This window comes from Saccopteryx leptura, chromosome 6, assembly GCF_036850995.1.
Source record: "Saccopteryx leptura isolate mSacLep1 chromosome 6, mSacLep1_pri_phased_curated, whole genome shotgun sequence".
Classification (NCBI taxonomy): Eukaryota; Metazoa; Chordata; class Mammalia; order Chiroptera; family Emballonuridae; genus Saccopteryx; species Saccopteryx leptura.
This window is the reverse complement of record NC_089508.1, coordinates 78,102,506-78,126,104: the sequence shown is the minus strand read 5'-3', so window position 1 is coordinate 78,126,104 and position 23,599 is coordinate 78,102,506. Positions and strand designations below refer to the sequence as shown.

The 23,599-nt window shown below is 41.3% G+C and overlaps 1 protein-coding gene across 4 annotated transcripts in view; it reads left to right on the top strand.

The window, feature by feature from the left end:
• Positions 1-23,599, top strand: part of GANC (glucosidase alpha, neutral C) — an 84,147-nt gene that overhangs the window by 3,941 nt on the left and 56,607 nt on the right. For 3 of the 4 annotated variants that reach the window (XM_066343766.1, XM_066343765.1, XM_066343767.1), the window contains 3 exons: positions 2,224-2,332; positions 13,976-14,103; positions 20,971-21,153. In XM_066343766.1, the coding sequence (XP_066199863.1) occupies positions 2,224-2,332; positions 13,976-14,103; positions 20,971-21,153 (420 nt within the window). Of the gene's footprint in view, positions 1-2,223; positions 2,333-11,864; positions 12,248-13,975; positions 14,104-20,970; positions 21,154-23,599 lie in introns of those variants that run through there. The other variant, XM_066343768.1, reaches the window with a different exon arrangement.

Here is a 23,599-nt window from a genome sequence, read left to right as displayed (position 1 = left end):
CTTCTCCCCAAATTTCTCCCTCCTCTTTCTTTTCCCCTTCCTGCAGCCAATGGCTTGATTGGTTTGAGTGTGGCCCCAGGTGCCAAGGATAGCTTCTTTGGAGCACATCAGCCTCAGGTGCTAAAAATAGCTTGGTACTCAAGCCTTGGCCCCAGATGGGGTTTCCAGGTGGATCTTGGTTGGAGCACATGTGGGAGTCTGCCTCACTATCTTCTCTCCTCTCACCTAAAAAGAAAAAAAAATTATGTCTTTGGCCTGCCCGGTGGTGGCACAGTGCATAGAGCATCAACCTGGGATACTGGGGTCCCAGATTTGAAATCCCCAGGCTGCTGGCTTGCACCCAAGGCCATTAGCTTAAGCCCAAGATTGCTGGCTTGAGCCAGGGGTCACTGGCTTGGCTTGAGCCCCTGGTCAAGGCACATATGAGAAGCAATCAATGAACAACTAAAGTGACACAACTATGAGTTAATGCTTCTCATTGCTCTCCCTTCCCATCTCTCTCCTCTCTCTCAAAAAAAAAAAAATTTTGTCTTTGAATAGATAATACATTTACATGGTTCAAATAATATAACAAGATGTATGTCAAATAATATTATTTTCATTCCTGTCCCTTTCCACCCAATTCCACATCTTGTCCTTGTAACCAGATTTATTCATTTATCCTTCCAGTATTTTCTGTAACCTAATACTAATTTTCTAAAATTTTTTCTTTATATATATAGAGAGAGAAGGGAAGAGAGAGAGAGAAAAACATCAGTTTGTTGTTTGACTTATTCATGTGTTCGTTGGTTGTTTCTTATATATGCCCTGACCAGGAATCAAATCCATAACCTTGGTGCATCAGGACAATACTCTAACCAACTGAGCTACCCAGCAAGGGCTAACTGCATATATTTATATATCACCACCCTCCTTATACCAAGAAGTTTTCTACGTCTACTATTACATACCTGCTTTTTTTTTTCTGCTTCACAGTTTATTCTGAAGAGCTCTGCATGAGTATATGGAACTTGTCCTCTCATTTTACAGCTGTGTAGTATTCCATTGGGTAGATGTACTATAATTTATTCAGTTTTTCTCATATTGTTAGACTTTTGGGTTGCACTGCCACAATGAAAAGCTATACATATGTCATTTCCTAGACATGCAAGTGTATTTACAGGATGAATTTCCCGTAGAGGGATTACTGGGTCAAAGAATAAATATATTTGAAATTTTAGCTGTTACCAGATCCTGCCACAGGGACTGTATCGTTTTGTACTTCTATCACCACTATGTAAGATTGCCTGTTTCCCTAGAGCCTGTGATCCTGAAGTTAAAATCATCAAAAGTTGTATCATGCCTGACCAGGCGGTGGTACAGTGTATAGAGTATTGGCCTGGGACACTAAGGACCCAGGTTCAAAACCCCAAAGTTGCAGGCTTGAGCACGGACTCACCAGCTTGAGTGTGGGGTGGCTGGCTTGAGCAAGGTCACTGGCTTGAGCCCAAAGGTCACTGGCTTGAAGCCCAAGGTCACTGGCTTGAGCAAGGGGTCACTGGCTTGGCTGGAGCCCCCTGGTCAAGGCATATATGAGAACACAATCAATGAGCAACTAAGGTGTCACAACTATGAGTTGAGGCTTCTCATCTCTCTCCCTTCCTGCCTGTCTGTCCTTGTCTGTTCCTTAGTATCTCTCTCTCTTGTGTGCACACTAAAAAAAAAGTTGTATTGTATATTACAACTTTCTAATTTATTCACATTGCTTTAGAAGAAGAAAGTATTCATTTTAATTCAAACAGTACCTTACAGGGAATTCTATAGTGAATTTTTTAAACTTATTAAATTCTATAGTGATCACCTTGTTAAACCACTAGATTATATTAGATTTCCTTTAGAATGTATTGAGTTTCTAGTAAAGTGTACATTTTATGAAAAGAGGAAGTAAAATTAATAAGCTAATGTCATCTATGAAAATTTTTCCACCTTCTCAATAAAGGGGACAAAATACCAATCCTTGAGTAATGTTATATGTTGAATGATTTTATTAGTATTTTTAAAATTACTACTAATTTACTGGTACTCTAATAACAAAGTACTCCTCTTAGTACTTTATTGGAATACTAATTATGTCTGTGCCCAATTCACTATCATAGTAAATTTTAATCAATTTTCCATGGTAATATAGTCTATTGAATGCTGACAGTCACAAATCTCAGGTGTCTGTGTACTCCATTTCTGTAGGCGTCAGAAACAACAGCTCTCCAAGAAGTCCACCTATCGGGCATTACTAAACTCAGTCACAATAGGCAAAGACAGTACCAGGTTCCAAATCATCAATGAAGCAACCAAGGTGAGATACAAGTATTTTCTACAGATAACTATTTATTTCTATATTTATTTTGGTTGAATGAAGTAAATTTCCACAAAGGCTAATTAAAACTATGTATGTTTTAAATATATAATTTATTAGAGAAGTACTATATAGTCTTTTTCATAGCTAAACTAATATTACTTTAAAAATAATATGAATATCAACATATAGATTGCCTGTGTATCAGATGCTTTCCTAGATGTTTTACAATTGTTATTTCCTTTTAATTAGTCTTCATAATACACCTAAAAGGCACATCATATTACCTGCAATTTTCAGATAAGGAGGTTGAAGTCTAAAATGTCATTTGCTTTAAATCACAGCTAGTAACCAGAATTTTCACCTGCATCTGAGAACTCTTATCAAGCACCCAAACTCTTTCTATCACTATCACACAACATACAGTTGAGCGTGCAGCCTCAACTGAACATGGTACAGATTCAGTGGACATGGTACAGATTCAGTGAGTGTCCAAATCTCATAATGTGGGTGGGCAATGGGAGCAAGCAACTCTGTGGTTGAAACACCTGTCACAAATGTTCTATCTCTTGAGCTGCTTCACTACCAAAGCACCACAGCTTTTATGTACTGAAAAGATTAGAGCAGTATTATATCCTAAGTTCTTTTCCCCATGTGTCAGGTCACCAAACTACTTCAGATGAGCCATACAGACGGCCAATTCATAGAGGATGTACTGTGGACTGGGCAAAGAAGTGTGGCTATGCACAAATACCTGACATTTCCAACCTGACCCTCATTTCCAGACCCTCCCCAATCTTTGCTAGGCATCCTAAGCTTCTAAGACCTTCCAGACCAATCTAACTTAATTGGAAGCTTATGAAACTCAAAGACATAGTTAAAGCCATGTGTTATAGGTTCCTAATAACTTAGGTAGTAACTCCACCAACTCACTAACAAATCCCAGTTCTGGAAAGCAGACTGAGAAGAAATCCCCACTTTCTTTTTTTTTTTTTTCTTGTATTTTTCTGAAGTTGGAAACAGGGAGGCAGTCAGACAGACTCCCGCATGCGCCCGACCAGGATCCACCTGGCATGCCCACCAGGGGGTGAGGCTCTGCCCATATGGGGCTTTGCTCTGTTGCAACCAGAGCCATTCTAGCGCCTGAGGCAGAGGCCATAGAGCCATCCTCAGCGCCCAGGCCAACTTTGCTCCAATGGAGCCTTGGTTGTGGGAGGGGAAGAGAGAGACAGAGAGGAAGGAGAGGGGGAGGGGTGGAGAAGCAGATGGGCGCCTCTCCTGTGTGCCCTGGCCGGGAATTGAACCCTGGACTCCCGCATGCCAGGCCAACGCTCTACCACTGAGCCAACCGGCCAGGGCCAAATCCCCACTCACTGCAAAGCTGTGAGTGATCTCCTTGCGACTATCAAAGCTCTGGTCCTATAGTGCCACCCTGAGTAATCGTCTCAGAGAAGACAGAAAAAAACTACCCTGAAAAATCAGGGGGTTCTCAATCACATTTTTAAGGCTTTTAACTTAGCAAAGGATCCCAACTTAATCTCAGACAGAAGGAGCAATTACGCAGTGAAGAAGGCTACGTTCCTTATGAAGTTTTAAAGATTTTAACTTATTTCACAGATGTGGAATTTTCTAACATAGCTTTCTTGCCTGAATTCAAAATAGAGGCTAGAATCATATCAACAGTTCTGCATTCCCTATTCCTGTTCCCTGTCCCCAACTTCTGGTTACTTAAGGATGTAGTTATCCTAGCAGTACACTTAGTTCATCCCTCTTAACTACACAGATGAGGTTAGCCTTTCTCCAAAATTTAGTGCTACTTCTTACACCATCCATTTTTTTCTAGAGGAGTTTGCCCCCTTTGGGTTCTAAGCTCATGGTACCCCTGAAGTCATAGGTCCTTGTAATGCCAGTGGCCAAGGCCAGGCAGGTTCACAATAGATTCGGGCAAACGGTAGAGGAACTGCAGAGCCAGAAAGCTTTGGGCCATTCCTATTTAATAGATTCTCACAACAGTGAACAAGCAAACAGGCAAGGAAAAACCACTTCTCATGGCAGAAGGTGAACAAACAGCATAACAGCCCCTCATGCTGTAGCCTTACGTAGGCTATACACATGTGGCTCTACCACGTACTCACACACTAATCATGCAAAGCTCAAGCGAGCAAGCCTAACACAGCTGTTTTCCTTACATTCCACCCCTTTAGGGTTGCTCCCCTCACAATCTACATGACAGGTATCTTTTGCAGTGGTTCCTGTGTGAGAAGTGAGGTACATTACAGAAACTGAAACAGTACAGACTACAGCAGTTTTACAAAGGCACAAGCTATACCAAAAATGACAATATTTACAAAGGTGCCCTTCACAATGTTTCTGTGAGCACTCTGCCCAGGGAGTTAACTGGAGGCCCACCTCTATCCCCCTACCCCACAGTGCCAGAAAGGCCACCCATCATAGATGGGGGGCCTGTACAGTCCAGAGCCATGTCCATTGAAGAAAGTATCCTTGGTGCATCTCTGCAAGTTGATGGAATTAGTTTCCCCGTGAAGGAGGGCCTCTAGAGGTGCCAGCCCCCCCCCATCAGGGTCTCTCATTACTTTCCATAAGCAGTGTTTCCCTCCAGCAAGGGAACCAGTGCCCCCCTCTTGTCTCAGTCCCTACTTTGAGTCCATGATACTGCTCAGTGATCAGTCCATGATAGACAGCCCAGCTGTCTATGCAGATCACCCAAGAAAAAAGTTCATTACAGGCAACTAACCATACAGCTCTTAATTAGCAGACCTCAACGCCTTTCCATAAGCGCTTTGTCCTTTGCCACAAGCCCCATCCAAACCCCTCAGCTAGTTTACAGGGCTTGGCGGGGTCAAACACATTCAAGGCCTGTGCCTCCTTGACAGTTCTTTTAGCTGTTGCTGCTGCAAAAAAACAAACAAAAAAAAACACCTATTATTTTCTAAGGTCAACACCTGCTGCATATTGGAAGGGGACCAGTGGACTGCCAATTTCACATGGGGCCTCCAGTTCCCAACCCTTCCCTGTTAAGTCCCTCTATTCAAACTGGAACAACAAATCTTGGGGATGCTTCTCTTTCACAGCTGTCTCCATCATATAATCCTGCAACTGTGTAACCTGAACCCTAGCCATTTCTTGGCAGCTTCCAGGGCTACCCTCTCCCACCACTTTTTCAGCAGCTGAAACCTCTGTTGTGGCTTAAGCTGCTGCCAAAGCCCTTACATGACCCTATTAGACCTGCCACCCAATTTCTCTTTATCTGCCCAGCTGCAGTCAAATCTACCCACATCTGTGTTCAGGTAACCTTTACAGACCTGTTTCTCTTGTTAGTTGGGAGGGCAGCAAAGGCAGCAGCCCATACAGCCTTATGGCACCATGCTGCCTTCACCTCCCTAAATTTGCCACCAACTGTATAACAGTATTGATGGGCTGCCCCACATAGGGGTCCAAGATAGCCACTAGTGACCCAACAAGGGTTGATAGCACTACAGAGAATAAGGTCCCTCATCCCTGCCATAAATACTTCCTCATTTGCCCCACGGGCCTCAGATTGAATGCAGCATTCCTCATACCCAGTTCCTGGAGGGCCTGCTGCAGTTCAGTATAGGACTGTCACCAACTCACTGCACCTGTAAGTCTCCAGCATTTGGCCAAACCGTATGAATGGCAACTATCACCCATTTTAATAGGGTCTGGTTTCTTGGGTTGTCATGACAGGTATGAAGATACTGCCTCAAGGAGGAGTATGTGGTAATGGCAGCTAATTTCTCCATCTCTGTTCCAGAGAACATGATGCCATCCACCCCGTGTCCCACAACTGCAGCAACCAAGCTGCCAAGGACTCAGTAGGTTTCTGCCTGAATTTCACCCCTAACTCTATCAACTCTGGGTATAGAGCTGGACCAGATTGCTCCACTACTTATAGAGGAAGTTGTGCCTGCCCCTGAGGCACTTTTGGCTACTGGGTTTTTAACTTCTGGGTGACCACTGGCCAGTCTCCGAGTCTACTGATGGCAGTTTTAGCCCAAGCCTCCTCCTCCTTCAGTGACTGCTTTGGCTCTTGCAGCTACTGGCTCTTTGCCTGAAGCTGAAACTGAAGCTTTTGAACCTGCAGCTGTGTCTCCCAACAGCTGCCAGTGCCAGCATTTGGCTTCCAGGGCAAACTGGAGTTCTCTAACTTGCAATTCCTTCTCCACCAATCATTCAAGTTCAAGCAATTGTTGGTTCTCAGCCTGCAGCTCACACTGAAGCTCTCGAAAGTGGTTGGCCTCCTTCTCCAGCAACTGTTGCAGTTCAAGCTGTTGTCAGCGTTCAGTCTGCAGCTCATCCTGGAGCTTTTGACCTTGCACAGTCTCTTGTAGAGAGATTTCAGTTTCTTCTTGCTAGGCTGTAAGAAACACCCAGCCCACAGCCCCCAACAGGGTAGCCACAGGGAACCATATGCTAAGAACAGCCACTCCTCTATTCCACCCTTCAAAGGTGTCAGTGGCTTCATACCGAGCTGATCTGAATCCTGCCAACTAGGCAAGATGTAATGCCAGTGGCTGAGGCCAGGCAAGTTCACAGTGGATTCGGGCAGATGGTAGATGAACTGTGGAACTGGAAGGCGTTGGGCCATTCCCATTTAATAGATTCTCACAATGGCAGACAAGCAAACAGGCAGGGGAAAACCACTTCTCACTGAAGTAGGTGAACAAACAGCAAAATGTCCCCTCACAGTGGTGGGCAAACATACTCCCTGTGGGCAAGCCGCCATAGCCTTGTATAGGCTATACACACGTGGCTATTGCCACATGCTCATACACTCATCATGCAAAATATAAGCAAGCAAGCCTAACACCACTGTTTTCCCTACATTCCTCTACTGCTGATTGAAGTCTCCCAAACTATACATCCTTTTGTAGCTTAGTTTGATAGCTGTTCCTGGGAAAACATGGAGCAGCACTAATTTCTTTCCTAGAGAGCCACCTGCTATTTTCATGTGATCTGATAGCTTGACACCCTAGCTAAACCCCTGTATTCAGGGTCAGCAGAGGCAGTTGGCTCCAGGAAATGCACGAAATCTGTGAGAGACCTTCCAGGAATCATTGGGCAAGCTACCAAAAGTCAGGTACCTTTCCTATCTCATTTTTTATGTCATTTGTTCAATTTTTATTCCTGTCCCCAATCTGTCTAACCCTAGAGAGTTATAGCTGTCCCATGGTCAAGGCAGAAATCCCTTTCTGTTCTTGGGGATACTTAGTATATTGAATACCACCTGAACACTCACTCCATTGTCATGATGACACATGCTGAGGCAGAATAAATGGGGCAGAAGCACCCTGAAAACCAGCGTGAGCCAAAATGCAAATTCTCAGTACAGCTTGATACCGGTACAGTTAGTGGTAGATCCCCACACATGGCCTTTTATAAGACTATAGACCAGTTTCTCTGTACACACCTCTCTTTGGATCCTGAAAATGGAGGGATAATGCTGTTCAGATCAGATTCCAGAGCCAGAACCCACCGGATCTGGATGCCTTCAATGGAAAAGAAACCACAGCCCAAGAAGACCCACAGGATCTCAGCACAAGACTGCACATGTCTTAAAAGGGTCAAACTGAGGAGTCCTACCAGCAAGAGCAAATTAATCAGAATGTCAGCAACATGGCTTTGAAGACTGACAACCTTGAGAACCCCTTGGAACAGACCTCATTTTCAGGTATTGGAAATATCAGGGCTATCTAGGGAATCTACAGGCTCTGACCTCAGGCAAATGCATACAGGTGTACATTCATGGTCAAAAGTAGGTTTACTGTTGTGAGTATGTGAAACAGAGTTTATTCTTATATTATTTATAAATTATTGTTTATTTGTATGAAAACTATAAACCTACTTTTACCCACCCCTGTAAGTGTTTTGGGAAGTTATCCTGAAATTCTGAGCCGAAATCCATTTTTTTTTTTTTTTTTTTTTTTTTTTTTGCATTTTTTCTGAAGCTGGAAACAGGGAGAGACAGTCAGACAGACTGCGCCCGACCGAGATCCACCCAGCACGCCCACCATGGGGCGACGCTCTGCCCACCAGGGGGCGGTGCTCTGCCCATCCTGGGCATCGCCATGTTGCGACCAGAGCCACTCTAGCGCCTGAGGCAGAGGCCACAGAGCCATCCCCAGCACCCGGGCCATCTTTGCTCCAATGGAGCCTCGGCTGGCTGCGGGAGGGGAAGAGAGAGACAGAGAGGAAGGTGTGGCGGAGGGGTGGAGAAGCAAATGGGCGCTTCTCCTATGTGCCCTGGCCGGGAATCGAACCTGGGTCCTCCGCACGCTAGGCCGACGCTCTACCGCTGAGCCAACCGGCCAGGGCCCGAAATCCATTTTAATGACCTTCTAGTCACTTGGACTTGAGATAACTGATAGGAATATAAGATTGTACGCCCTGTCAGTTTGCTAGGGACTAAAGGAGATCCACACAGTAATCTAAGTTGTATGAACCTTGTATCTCATTCACTGCATAGGTTGTTTCTGGGATAAGATTGGTGTTTCATGGGTGATTTCATATTAGGATATGGTATGAGTATGGTCTGGAGATTTAAAACAACCTGCATACATGCACTTATTCAGAATAACAGCTTTTTATTTCAGGTTCAGAGAGAAAAAGCCCAAAGTCTAAGAGGAGCCTATTTAGCTCATTCTGCAGTTCTCAGATTTCACTGATGAGGCAGATTGTGACAAACCCAGCACTCTTAGTGCCTGCCTGCCCCCACACCATTAAAACTTGTACTTAAAGCAGTAACCTTGTTAGCAAGAGCTGTTAATTTTTGAAATCCTTTTTCCCAATCCCTTATCCCCAGTCTGCCTCTTAATAAATAACCAGGAAACAGAACAAGGCTTCATTCAAATAATCTTAGGCAGCTCCTGCTAAGATACCAGAAGAAGATACCATAGACTGGATGTCTTAAAGAATAGACACCTATTTACTTCTCACAGTCCTGGAGTCTGAGAAGTCCAAAATCTAGGTGTCTGTTGAGGACCCTATTCCTGGCTTATAGATGCTACCTTCCTTACTGTATATTTACAGGGTGGAAAGAGAGCTAACTCTCTGGTCTCTTTTGGTAAGAGAACTAATCCCATCATGACCCCACACTCATAACTTCACCTAAACTATGTCATCTCCCAAAGGCCCTATCTCCAAATACCATCACACTGAGGGTTAAAGCTTCAACATGTGAGTTTAAGATGTGGGGCACAGTTCAGTCCATAGCAAGCGTGACGCTCCTGGGACTCAGTAATGTTGCAACACAAGTTGAAGTGCTGCCCTGCGTGTTGTTTCCAGGTCATGCTCTGGACATCTAGGCTTTGAAGAAAAGCTGGTTGCAGGTTCAAATGCATGTTTTCTCAATAGGGTCCCAGTGTAGTATCTTGCCTATTTCTGATGACAGAATAATAGGGTAGATATTTGATAAAGAAGCTTCTGGAAGAAAATCTAAAAAGAAAAGAGTTATCAATAAAGTGTTAATTGTTTTATTTAGAACTGGGTTTTTATTATTGTTGTTATCATTTCTTTTACCTTCAGTGAACATTTTAGCTGGATTGAAAAACAGAGATCTAGTCTTATGGCATCAGAGTAAGGAAATGTATGCTATCTTCTGAGTCTAGCTAGACAGCCACAGACCTGTCTTTGACCTACCTACTTCATAATTTTGATGCTTTCTCATGACATGTTTACTTTATTTTGCAGCCTATTTGCAAGTTTTCAAGAGACAACACTTCTAGCAGCTTCTCCAAGGATGCAGGGATATCTCTGATCACCTCCTTGAAGTTACCCCTACCTCTTTATCTAAGCCTGATGAAAATAGGATTTTGCCAAACCAGCCACTTTCTCAGCAAATGAGGCACAACTACTGTTTGTTAACAAATACTGTTTCTTCAGAAATGGCCAGGAATGGGCAGCTAATTTGGAAACTGGCCAAACAATCAGAAGCACACCTGGACAGGCTAATTGCCCTTGGGGAATGGACATTACCCCTGCGTGAACTTGATAACATCCTCCGTGGAAAATCAATGTTTGCAATTAACCAACTGGCTACAACTGTAGAAGGAGAAATTGGTGCCCTACAGCAATTTGATGAAATCTTAGACCATTCTCTGAATCCTGGGAGGTCTTGATCAACATATGAGAGAGGTTATCACTCACTCTTCTAGGCCTTTTAGGTTAACTGTTACTGTCAAGTAGATACACCTAGTGCCAGAGCAAAAACAAGAACTCTTATCCATCAAGGAGAACTTTATGGGGTCATAAATTCCCTTCTTAATACCCACTGCCACTTAAATACATGTCTTAGGTCTATTTATTAACTCAGCCACAGTCACTATGAGTTGCGATTCCCAGTTCTGGGTGAACAAGAAGTTTTGTTTTAATATAATTGTGATCAGCTGCTACTTGAATACATGGACAAGGCTGTTTCTACCACCATAATTTTACAAACATATTTTTGCCCATATGGCCAAAAAAAACTAGATTAATGGATGGCAAACTACCGGTTTTTTATTGAGTATGGGAGAAATAAGATAGGAAAAGGGAATTAATACTTGTTCCCAAACTATGAGAAGTAAGCCTCTGAATAAGGGCTTATGAAAAACCAAGTAGAGACTTGTGATAATAAAATGAACCTCCAAAATGTATTCTCTCTGGGTATTTATCTCATCTTTGTGTAGGTGAACATTTACATGTCTTAAATATTTTTAAGGGAGTAAAACCCATGCTGCCTCACCTCATTTAAAAATGTTGTTACATGTTTATTTATTTATTTTACATAAATACATCTTCAATTTGAGTGTAACTGCTACTATTATCTAAGTATTAACACTAAATAATTCTTAGTTTAAGTAATCTAACTTCTGTAGTTTAACATATTTTTTCATTGTCATTTCCAGTCATCACTAATAAGAGGTAGAGAATGGATAATTTATTTATGTTTTATTGTTTAATTAATGTCCAAGCAGGTCCCTAGGGAAGAGCAGGAATATCTAGGAATTCTTAATGTTTTAGATAGAGGAATATAACATTCATGTCCAGACATGCTACAGAGCAACGTTTTGGTGGAAGAGTTGGGCAGTAACTGGCAGTTAAGAGCCCAGGGAAATGGTTTATAAACCGTCATCACAGAACCCTGAGGATTCCATGGTGTCTCAGGGCTCAATGCAGGGATGGAAGGAGGCTTAAAGGTAGGAGCTGTGAACTACTCCCCACTATCTTCAAACCTAGTAGCTTTACTTATTGGACTTGTGAGAGTCTACTGCTTTAAAAAAAATTTTTTTTTAAGCCACTAAAAACAGCATGAGGCAGATTATAGAAGCAAATGTTTACTAAGTGTAAGGGAATTATGTGCTTGGAACATGAGGCTATGTCAATGATTAGAGATAAGAATGAACCTAGATATTTACCTTGAAAGGGTTGCCTAATTAGAAAAATTGGCTTTCTTAATTAAGTTAAAATGACAACAGAATGGTGCTTTGACTCTGCTTTATTTGGTCACATAACATCACTGTGTTAAAAGCAAGGTTATTGCTACCTTCTCTGATATATATAATTAGGATTCTTTCCTGGGATGCAGCCTCAAGAAGAAAGCATACAAGACCAGACTTTGGTTTTAAAAAACAATTTTTAAAAAGAAAGCTATTTTACTAAAAATGGGAGGATTTCAGAGTGCATAAACTAGATGCAATGTGTTAATCATATACAGACAACCTGTGTACCCTCTGCTTAGCAGGAGCTTGCCTTGTTTTGCAAAGTCCCTGAGGCCCCGCTCACGTCCCCCTTCCTCCAGAGAGATGTCCTGGAGCCCTTCTCCTGGCAGTCGTCAGTAACACTCCCTTCCTCGCTCTCCCACAGCGCTGTCCTTGTCCTTCTACCACGGCATAAAATGTATGTATGTTTGTCTCCTCTAAAGTGCAGCCTAGCCATCCTTTTCACAGAAAAGGGCACATCACAACATTAGTTGCCAAATGTTAGTTAAATTGAATTTGAGAAAACAATGGAAATATATGTCTAATTTGGTAGAAAATACATACTCTAACAGGATTTTAGCTTTATACTTGGAGACATTTTCAAATTTAGAATTCTGACAGGGCCCTAAGTAATTCAAATATATAAAAGAACTTTAAACATGTAAGCAATAATTACAGTATGATTGAGGTAGGGGAAGGGGAGGTGTTAGTCAAAGACTACACAGCCTTTCAACTATAAGATGAATAACCGGGGGAATGCTAATGTGCAATATAGTGGTTTCAGTTCGTAATACTCTATGATATACTTGAAAGTTGCTAAAACAGTATCTTAAATGATCTCATGACAAATAATTATGAGACATGATGCAGGTGTTAGCTAAGGCTATGGGGGTAATCATTTTGCCATTTAATTGTATCAAATCAACACATTGTACACTTGAAACTTATACAATGTTATATACCAATCACATTTCAACAAATCTGGGAAAAATACATCATAATCGTGTCTTAAATAAATGTCTGTAAAAGCAGCCACAGCCACTGTGCTATTTACCCGCTCACTCTTCAGTGTCATGTCACTGTTTTAAGTGTCCTGACTACTTTTCTGTATATCTACATGTATATTTTGGTGCTGCTTTTATATTCTACTTTCTCTTACTTTCACCACATTGTATCTGCTCTATGCTATGTCATACAGCCTACCCAGCTTAGCCTTTCATGTAGCAGACATGTAGTAACAATTGATGTCCCCAGTTGTAGCCAGAATTTGGTATCACACTTGATGAAGGATTTGCAATCCACCAGTGTGTCATGGCATGCCAGTTGAAAACCACAGTCTTAAAATATTCCTTTAATCTAGATGCCTTATTTTTTATCCATTGTGCTACCACAGGTCAAGCTAGATGCCTTATTTTTTAAGCTTAATCCAGCTTCTACTCTTTTGGGTTTTGTTGTTGTTTTGTGTCTTATTTTTCAAATTCTGTATTCTCTTTATAACTCTATGTAGCTTCCATCTCCCATTGTAAGCAGAATTTTACCTAAGTTCCCCAACCTCTTAAGGAAGCTGAGAATATCCCAGCCTCTTGAGAAAGTTCCCAAGGCAGTATGCCCAGGTGTACAGAAGTACCTTGATTTTAGCGCAACAAACCTCATGTATCTACCTAGAGAGCCCCAATGACCGCCAGTTTACTCTCTATTCTTTTCTATTCTGTGGCTTGTACCCTTCATCTTTCATTCAGCTAGAAGATAGTTACTCTAGTTTTAACACCAAACTCTTATTCTCAAAATACCTATAGTTTGTTAGAGATAGATACAGTGGTCATATGTCTCAATTTTGTGAGAGCAGTTTCCGTTTATGCTTGTCATCTCATATAATCATTAACCAAGACCCTTTCACTCTTAAAGTCCTAATCTGGACAATTATGTTTGCCTAGCCATAGAACACATAGAAGGTTTTTGGCTGTACCACAGGTAGAGCTAAGCAAGTACATAGATTGGGGAGATTTTTTCTTCATGATTGCCCTTATTCTCCAGTTTGCTTGGCCTCTAATAATTTAAATATAGCTTTCTAATTCTTGTCATTTGACTATAAAACTGACCATCACTGGGAAATTTATAGACACTAATCTCATATGTCTGTACCCAGGTTCCTCTTTTGGCTGAAGTTTTTGTTTTAGAGGGAAATATTTTCAGGCTTAAAATCAATGAAGAAACACCCCTGAAGCCCAGGTATGAAGTTCCTGATGTCCTCACCAGCAAGCCAAGTACTGTAAGGTAAGCCAAGAATGAAGATATTTTGAATACACCCTCAATATGTTATTTCATCATACCTTGAGTAGTAGATTTTGTGTGCACCTTATATTTTGTCTATTCAAATCTACAGTCATATTCAGAATTAGTTTCCATATTGCATTTTGTATGTTATTGAATGTTTTCTCTTCATCCGCCATTGGACTCATAAGCACTTATTAATGGATAAGAGCCAGAGCTTTTGATCCTGTCCTCCTTCTTACAAAGCAAACAGTAGATCAGCCAGACTTTTGGGAGCAAGTAGAAGAAGAGCTATTTAATTTCCTCACTTAGATTAGCAGCAGTGCTCCAGAGATCTTACACACTAGCCAAACTCCCATGCTTACAGTAATCTATACAGTTAAACTGACTCACTTTTAATTAAGGGTAGTCTCAGAAGTCTAACAGGTAATTTGACTTAGAGGCAGAGATTAATTAATAAGCAGTGCTGAGGTGAACAAAAATCTTTGGGGATTAAAGCATTTTCATATACCTGCAGAATCTTTATCCCTCCTCAGCACATTTTCCAGTGATATTTCATGTTGGTTCTGCCTGTTGAGCTCTGTTACTTTTTTCATATTATTCCACTAAAGGAATATAAGATTATACCAAGTGCTTTAATTTTTACTACATAATTATCATAGTTTTATGTAGATTATTTTTTTCCATAAAAATAAAAGATCAACAGATTATAAGAAGAAATTAATTTAGTTACCATAGAACCATCATAAATGTAAAAATATATCTACTCATTGAGCTGCTACTGTATGCCGGTACTTAGGAAACAAATTAAAAAGAAACAGTTCTCAAGGCTTGGCAGTACACACATCTCCATTGGCCACAATATATTATTTTTTACTATCCTGGAGGATTCATTTTACTAGTAGATCATTTAACATTATTATAGCTGTTTTCATAAGTAAAATTAGTCTGGAGTTTTCTTGTGTGTGTATGTATTTTATTTTTTAATTAAACTTATTAGGGTAACAGTGGTTAAAAATATATATAGGTTTTAAGTATACACTTCTGATACGTTACTTGTATATTTCATTGTGTGTGACCACCACCCAAAGTCAGATATCTTGTCACCATATATTTGGGCCCCTTTACCCTTTACTGCCTCTTTCACCTCCCCTTCCCCCTGGTAACCATCATACTGTTGTTCATGTACATGAGTTTTTGCTTGTTTGTCTTGTTTATTTTTTAGCTTTATATTATCTCACATATGAGTGAAATCATGGTTCTTGACTTTTTCTGACTGACTTCATTTAGCTTGATATTCTCAGAATCCATTTATGTTGTCATAAATGACTATATTTCATCTTCTTTTACAGCTAAGTAGTATTCCATTGTATATATGTAACCACATCTTCTTTATCCAATCATCTATCAAAGGATATCTCAGTTTCCATGTCTTGACCACCATGACATTCTTCAATGAACATAGAGTTGCATACAGCTTTTTGAATAAATGTTTTCTAATTGTTCGAGTAGACCCAGAAGAGGGGCTGCTGGGTCATATGGCAACTCTATTATTAATTTTTTGAGGAACCGCCATACTGTTTTCCATAGTGTCTATAACAGTTTACATTCCCACCAGCTGTGAATGAGGGTTCTTTTTTCTCCACAGCCTCTCCAACGCTTGATATTGTCTTATTGATAATAGTCATTCTAACAGGTGTGAGGTGGTATCTCACTGTAGTTTTAAGTTGCATCTCCCTAATAGCTAGTGAGGTTGAACATGTTTTCATATATCTGTTGGTCATTTGTATGTCTTCTTGGGAGAAGTGTCTGTTCAGGTCCTCTTACCATTTTTTAATTGGTTTTGGTGTTGAGTCATATGAGTTCTTCATATATTTTTGAAAATTAACTCCTTGTCAGAGCTGTAATTTTCTTTTTCTCTGTGCTATCTTTGCCATGTTTTAGGGTTAGGATGATATTAGCTTTGTGTAGTAAATATGATATATTAGCTCTGCTTCTGTTCCAATTTCTTTGTATAAGTCCTTTGACTACTGTGATAATTAGAGAGCTAAAAATTATATTTCTCTCTTTCCCAGATTCCCATGTAGCTAGTTTCTGATATCATTCAGGTTCCACCAATCAGATGCATTTAGAGGTATCTTGATTTTAGACCTGAGTTTCCCATTTTGTTGGTATGGCTTTGACAGCTATAGAATGGCTCTAAAGCTACACTAGTTAGTACAGTGCTTTCCTGATCTCTGATTGCAGCTACAGTGGCATGATCCTGGAGCCCCAGCAGTTGTCACAGTGACTTCTGAATGCCCAAATTCCTGATTCTAGCTGAGATAGAAGTTCCATTGCCCATACAGTTATGTAGTATTGTTCTAGTGGTCATTACTGGACACCCACCCAGAAACCTCAACATTTCCCATTATGTTGTAAACTCCTAATTCCCTATATTAAGTCATTTACTTTCTGCCAGATTTGTTTCTGTTATCTACAGTTGAGTCTTCAGTGATATAGTTAATTGTATCAGCAGTGAGTAGATAGATACTCAAAAGATGGGAATATGAAGTTGGTTGGCTGATCTAGTTGGATTTGAAGGCTGTGAGGACATTATTATCATTAGAGGATGAGAAATTAGTGTTATGGGTTGAATTGTGTGCCCCTTGCCAAACTTATGTGTTAAAACCCTAACCCCTTGTTTCTCAGAATGTTACTTATTTAGATACACAAGGCCTTTGAAGAGGTAATTCAGTTAAAATTAGGTCATGAGTATGGGCTCTAATGACTGATGTTCTTTAAGTAGAGAAGATAGCTAACACAGAGGGATGACCATGTGAGGACAGAGCAAGAAGATGGCCATCTGCACCAAGGATAGTAGTCTCAGAAGAAAGAACAACTGCTGACACTTTGATCTTAGACTTATAGCCTCCAGAATTGTGAGAAAATAAATTCCTGTTGTTTAAGCCACCCAATCTGTAGTATTTTGTTGTTGTCAGTCCTAATAATAATACAACTAGTAATAAACCACATTAATTCCATGGCAAAGTTACATAAATTATTACCTGTAGTAAACTGAAATAAAGTGCCTAGTGGAAGCATGGCACTGGCAAACCAAATGGTGAAACCATAGCATAGCATGATTTCATACAGAATTCAAAACTGTCGTGGTTGGATAGCTTGGTTGGTTAGAGCATTGTCCTGAAGCTCAGAAGTTGCCAGTTCAATCCCCATTCAAGGCGCATACAGGAATAGCTTGATGTTCCTTTCTCTCTTTTTCTCCCTTCCTCTCTCACTGAAATCAATAAAATAAGTACATTAAAAGGAAGGGAAAAGGAAGGGAAGGGAAGAGGAGGGGAGGGGAGGGGAGGGGAAGGGAGGGGAGGGAAGGAGAGGAGAGGGAAGGAGAGGGGAGGAGAGGGGAGGGGAGGGAAGGAGAGGAGAGGGGAGGGGAGGGGAGGGGAGGGGAGGGGAGGGGAGGGGAGGGGAGGGAAGGAGAGGAGAGGGAAGGAGAGGGGAGGGGAGGGGAGGGAAGGAGAGGAGAGGGGAGGGGAGGGGAGGGAAGGAGAGGAGAGGGGAGGGGAGGGGAGGGGAGGGGAGGGGAGGGAAGGAGAGGAGAGGGGAGGGGAGGGGAGGGGAGAGGAGGAGAGGGGAGGGGAAGGGAGGGAAAACTGTAAGGTGACCCAGCTACTGTGAAGAACTTAAGAAAGAAAACACCAGTCTCAGGTCTTTAAATTTTTAGCTCAAGGCATTGTCAGAAACCTAACGGGTTTCTATGACAATCTAAAGGTTCTTATATCTGTTGTAGGTACAAAGTCCTTGTAGTTGAAAATAAGATACAGAGTTTGATTCCATGAATTAGACCATAAAGCTGAATCTATCCTCTCATCAGGTCTGTGAATTTAGGGCATTAACTGGGGGAAGGTAGAACCCCTCACAACTGAATAGAAACATTTGCGAAGATTTGATAGCTATGAATACAAACCTCAAAATTCCACTGAGCTTCCCATTCCAGCAGAAGCAGCTCTTTCTTCTGTGTCTGATTATGCAGATCCTCCCTTGCTTGGACATCCGGTGTTGACCTCACCTAAGATATACTATACAAGGGATTCTAATGCTCCTTGTACCCCACCTCTACCACCTGTCATGCCTCCAGACCCACTATCAGAATCAGAGGCCAATGTGCTTAGGGAGCAGCCAATTACAGTCAAACTCAGGAAGAGAAGGCTTACTCACCTAAAAGATTTTAAGATTTTATATTGACAAAACATGGGAAATATACATGGAAATGATTTCTCAGGGATTTCTACACCAGAGGAAGGAACATGATTTTAGCATCACACTAAATTTATTGACATGGTTGCATGTACTAGAGAATCAAGATTTGATATGCTAGCTGGAAGTGGTTCTAATTATTTGGTTGGTTGGTTACCAATATTCTGTATTCAGGTATATTGAACTCTGCTGAATAAAGCTGAGATAGCAGAAATTCCTTGTCACAATGTAGAAAAGATGACCCATAGACTAAGGCAGTGGTAGTCAACCTGGTCCCTGCAGCCCACTAGTGGGCATTCCAGCTTTCATGGTGGGAAGTAGCAGAGCAACCAAAGTATAAATAAAAATATAGATTTAACTATAGTAAGTTGTTTTATAAAGATTTATTCTGCCAAACATAGCGAAAATCCGACATAAAGTACTTGGTAAGTAATTATTATTATATGCTTTAACTTGCTGTAACTCTGCTTTATAAATTTTATAAAGTAAAGTTACTTCCCTACTTTATAAATCACCATTACTGCCTGACCAGGTGGTGGTGCAGTAGATAGAGTGTCGGACTGGGATGCGGAGGACCCAGGTTCGAGACCCCGAGGTCACCAGCTTGAATGCAGGCTCATCTGGTTTGAGCAAAAGCTCACCAGCTTGGACCCAAGGTCGCTGGCTCAAGCAAGGGGTTACTCAGTCTGCTGAAGGCCCATGGTCAAGGCATATATGAGAAAACAATCAATAAACAATTAAGGTGTCACAACGAAAAACTAATGATTGATGCTTCTCATCTCTCTCCTTTCCTGACTGTCTGTCCCTATCTGTCCCTCTCTCTGACTCTCTCTCTCTTTGTCTCTATAAAAAAGAAAGAAAGAAAAGAAAAATAAATAAATAAATCACCATTACTGTGGAACCGGTGGGCGGTTAGAAAATTTTACTACTAACAGAGATACAAAAGTGGGTGGTAGGTATAACAAGGTTGACTACCCCTGGACTAAGGAATATAAAGATGCTGAAGTTGCTATATCATATGCAAACAGCTCATCTAGCCCTTAATTCTGTTCTCCAAGAAGATTTAGAAGATACTCCCTTCATTGAGAAATACATTGTTTAGGGAACATTTGGAAAGCATTGTAGTGAGTGTACATCTTTTGCGAACTAGAGATAATGGTGGGAAATAATGCCCTTAAAGTGGCCTCTTTGATTTCAGTGGAAGTGATGAGACTTCAGGTGGCAGAGTCAAAGTCGCAGCATTTAGTTGTTAACAGACAAGGTTGACATTCCTCAGGGGAGTGAACAATAATATTGAGGCATCTATTAGACTGAAATAAATGGACTAATGTGCTACTTGATGGAATAATCAAAATAATTCTATTTGTGTTTGATAGACAATGAGACAAAATCTCTCAAACAATTCCAAATAGTTAGTTTCTAGAACCCAAGCATCTTGCTTGAGGGGGAGGCCTAGAATTCATCAAAAAGGATGTTGTAAGGATATAACAAAAACAAACTACCCCTCCTAATCTTCCCTAAAGAGGCCTGTGACCATATACCAGGGTGACTATTCACCAGAGAAATAAATATCTAAACCTTTGAGGGATCTTAAAGTGCTGCCTCTGAGCTTACCTTTATTCTGGGGATCCAAAACAACAGTCTACACATCAAATTGGGGGCTGAGGGGAGCCAGGTGATAAACAGGCAAACAAATGTTTGACCTGGTTCCATCTCACTGTGGACTCAGGGTTAGTAACCCCATCTGTGTTATTTCCTTAGTTTCTGAGTACGTTGTAGGAATGAGAAAGAAAAGCAAAGTGTTTAGATTCTATGCACTAGTGTTACTCAACTATCTGGACCAAGGTAATAATGATGATAACAGCTAACATTATTTTGTGCTTATTATGTGCCAGGCACTGTGACAAGTGCTTTACCTGCATGATCTTGTTTAATTCTCTCAAAAAACTGTATTTATTCTTTTCCTTTTTCTTTTTTGACAGAGAGAGACAGAGAGAGGAACAGATAGGGACAGATAGACAGGAAGGGAGAGAGATGAGAAGCATCAAGTCTTCGTTGTGGCTCCTTAGTTGTTCATTGATTGCTTTCTCATATGTGCCCTGACAGTGGGGCTCCAGCAAAGAGAGTGACCCCTTGTTCAAGCCAGCAACCTTTGGGCTCAAGCCAGTGACCATGGTGTCATTTCTATGATCCCATACTCAAGCCAGTGAACCCACACTCAAGCTAGTGACCCCACGTTCAAGTCAGCGACCTCAGGGTTTCGAACCTGGGTCCTCTGTATTCCAGTCCAACGCTCTGTCCACTGCACTACTGCCTGGTCAAACAACTCTATTTATTCTTGCTTTTATTATTTCCACTTTACAGATGAGGAAGCTGAGAAGTATAAAGATTGATTAACTTGTCCAAACTTATACACCTAGTGCATGGTGGAGCAATGTTCAATCCAGGCTCTCTGACACCAAAGCTTGTTTTCTCAGTTATGGTTCTCCATTGCCTTATCTATGCTCTGTCACATGAATATTGATTTGCTAATTAATGGATTTGAATTGAGAATTGCATTGAGCTATGTAAACCTATAATGATTTGTTTTCCTCTTCTTGCTTTGTTTTCTAGGCTTATATCATGCTCAGAGGACACAGACAGTCTGATATTGGCAGACGGAAAAGGAAATCTAAAGTGTCATATCACAGCCAACCCATTCAAGATAGACTTGGTGTCTAAAGAAGAAGTTATAATGAGCATAAACTCCCTGGGCCAATTGTACTTTGAGCATCTGCAGATTCCTCCCAAGCAAAGGTATTTTTGCACATTACTTGACACATATAGAATTTAAGAAAACCTGATTGTGAATACCAGTTGCCTAAATCTATAATATATCAACATAAAAAATTGGTTTGCCTTTTTGCTGGAATATTATTCTGAGAAGTTTTGTTTTTCACCTGCGCAGATGAATGCAGGCTTCATGACAAGAATGATTCTCAGACTTTTGCAAATATGACACTCTTAACACATCCTGTATGTTTGACTGATGGCATTTTCAACCCTCTGCACTCTTCTTTAAAAAGCACTCTTTTGACTTGATAAATGTTCATGTGAACTAACTTGTCTCGAGGATTTCAAGATAGCATGAGTTACCCCTGATTTGTCTATGAGAAATGTTGATATAAAACACATTATTAAAAGTAAAGAGGTAGAGAAAGATATACTATGCTAACACTAATAAAAATAAAGCAAAAGTAGCTATATTAATTTCAAAATGATCTGACTTCAGAACAAGAAAAGATAATCAGGAACAAAGAAGGACATAAAGGAGTCAATTCTTTGGGAAGACATAACTGTCATTAATGTGCGTGCACCTAACAATAGAACATCAAAATACATGAGGCAAAATTGATAGAACTGCAAGAAGAAATAGATGAATCCACTATTTATTTAATTAGATACCTTAACACCCTTCTATCAGAAATGGACATATTTAGCAGAGAAAAAATCGGTATGAATATAGTTGAATTCAACAGCCAAATCAATCAACTGGGTATAATTGACATCTATAGATTTTTTCCATTCAACAACAGTAGAATAAACATTCTTCTCAGCCTCACATGGAACGTTCATCAAAACAGACCATATTTTTGGTCATAACACACATTAACAATTTTAAAAGAACAGAAACCATACAATGCTTACTCCAGACCTCAATGGAATTAAACTAGAAATAAATAGCAGAAAGCTAGAAAATTCCAAAATACTTGGAGAGTAAACAACACACTTCTAAATAACACATAGATCAAAGAAGAAATCTCTTTAAAAATTTTTTTTAAAAATATAAGTGAGAGGAGAGGAGGCAGAGACGGACTCTCACATGCACCCCAACTAGGATCCACCTGGAAATCCCACTAGGGGGCAATGCTCTGCCCATCTAGGGCCGTTGCTCTGTTGCAACCAAAGCTATTTTTTAGCACCTGAGGTGGAGGCCATGGAACCATCCTCAGCTCCCAAGGCCATCTCACTCGAGTCAATAGAGCTATGGCTGCAGGAGGCAAAGAGAGAGAGTGAGAGAGAAGGAGGAGGAGTGTAGAAGCAGATGATTGTTTCTCATGTGTGCCCCGCTGGGAACTGAACCTGGGACATCCACACACCGGGCCGACACTCTACCACTGAGCCAACTGGCCAGGTCACTCTTTAAAATTTTTAAATATTTTGAACTAAATGTGCTTGACCAGGTGGTGGCATAGTAGATAGACCCATGTTTGAAAACCCAAGGTTGCCAGCTTGAGTGTAGGCTCATCCAGGTTGAGCATGTGCTCACCAGCTTGAGTGCAGGGTTGCCAGCTTGAGCATGGGACCATAGACATGACCCTTTGGTCACTGGCTTGAGCCCAGAGATCACTGGCTTGAAGCCCAAGTTTGCTGGCTTGAGCAATGGGTCACTGGCTCAGCTGAAGCCCCCTGGTCAAGGCACATATAAGAAAGCAAACAACAAACAACTGAGATGCTGCAACTATGAGTTGATGCTTCGCATCTCTCTCCCTGCCTGTCTGTCCCTATCTATCTGTCTGTCTCTTTCTCTCTCTCTAAAAAAAATATTTTTGGACTAAATAAGAATAAAACATCAATATTTGTGGGACGTAGCAAAGCAGTGCTTAGAGGGAATTTTTAGCCTTGAATGCATATTTTAGAAGAGAAAAAAAAGATCTAAAATCAATAATCTAAGCTTCCATTTTAGAGATTAGAAAAAGAAGAGCTGGCCCTGGCCGGTTGGCTCAGTGGTAGAGCATCGGCCTGGCGTGCGGAAGTCCCAGGTTCGATTCCCGGCCAGGGCACACAGGAGAGGCGCCCATCTGCTTCTCCACCCCTCCCCCTCTCCTTCTCTGTCTCTCTCTTCCCCTCCCGCAGCCGAGGCTCCATTGGAGCAAAAATGGCCCGGGCGCTGGGGATGGCTCCTTGGCCTCTGCCCCAGGCGCTAGAGTGGCTCTGGTCGCAACAGAGCGATGCCCTGGAGGGGCAGAGCATCACCCCCTGGTGGACAGAGCGTTGCCCCCTGGTGGGCGTTCCGGATGGATCCCGGTCAGGCGCATGCGGGAGTCTGTCTGACTGTCTCTCCCCGTTTCCAGCTTCAGAGAAATACAAAAAAAAAAGGAAAAAAGATGAAGACATTATAAGAAAAGAAAGTTGGCCCTGGCCGGTTGGCTCAGTGGTAGAGCGTCGGCCTGGCATGCAGGAGTCCTGGGTTCAATTCCCG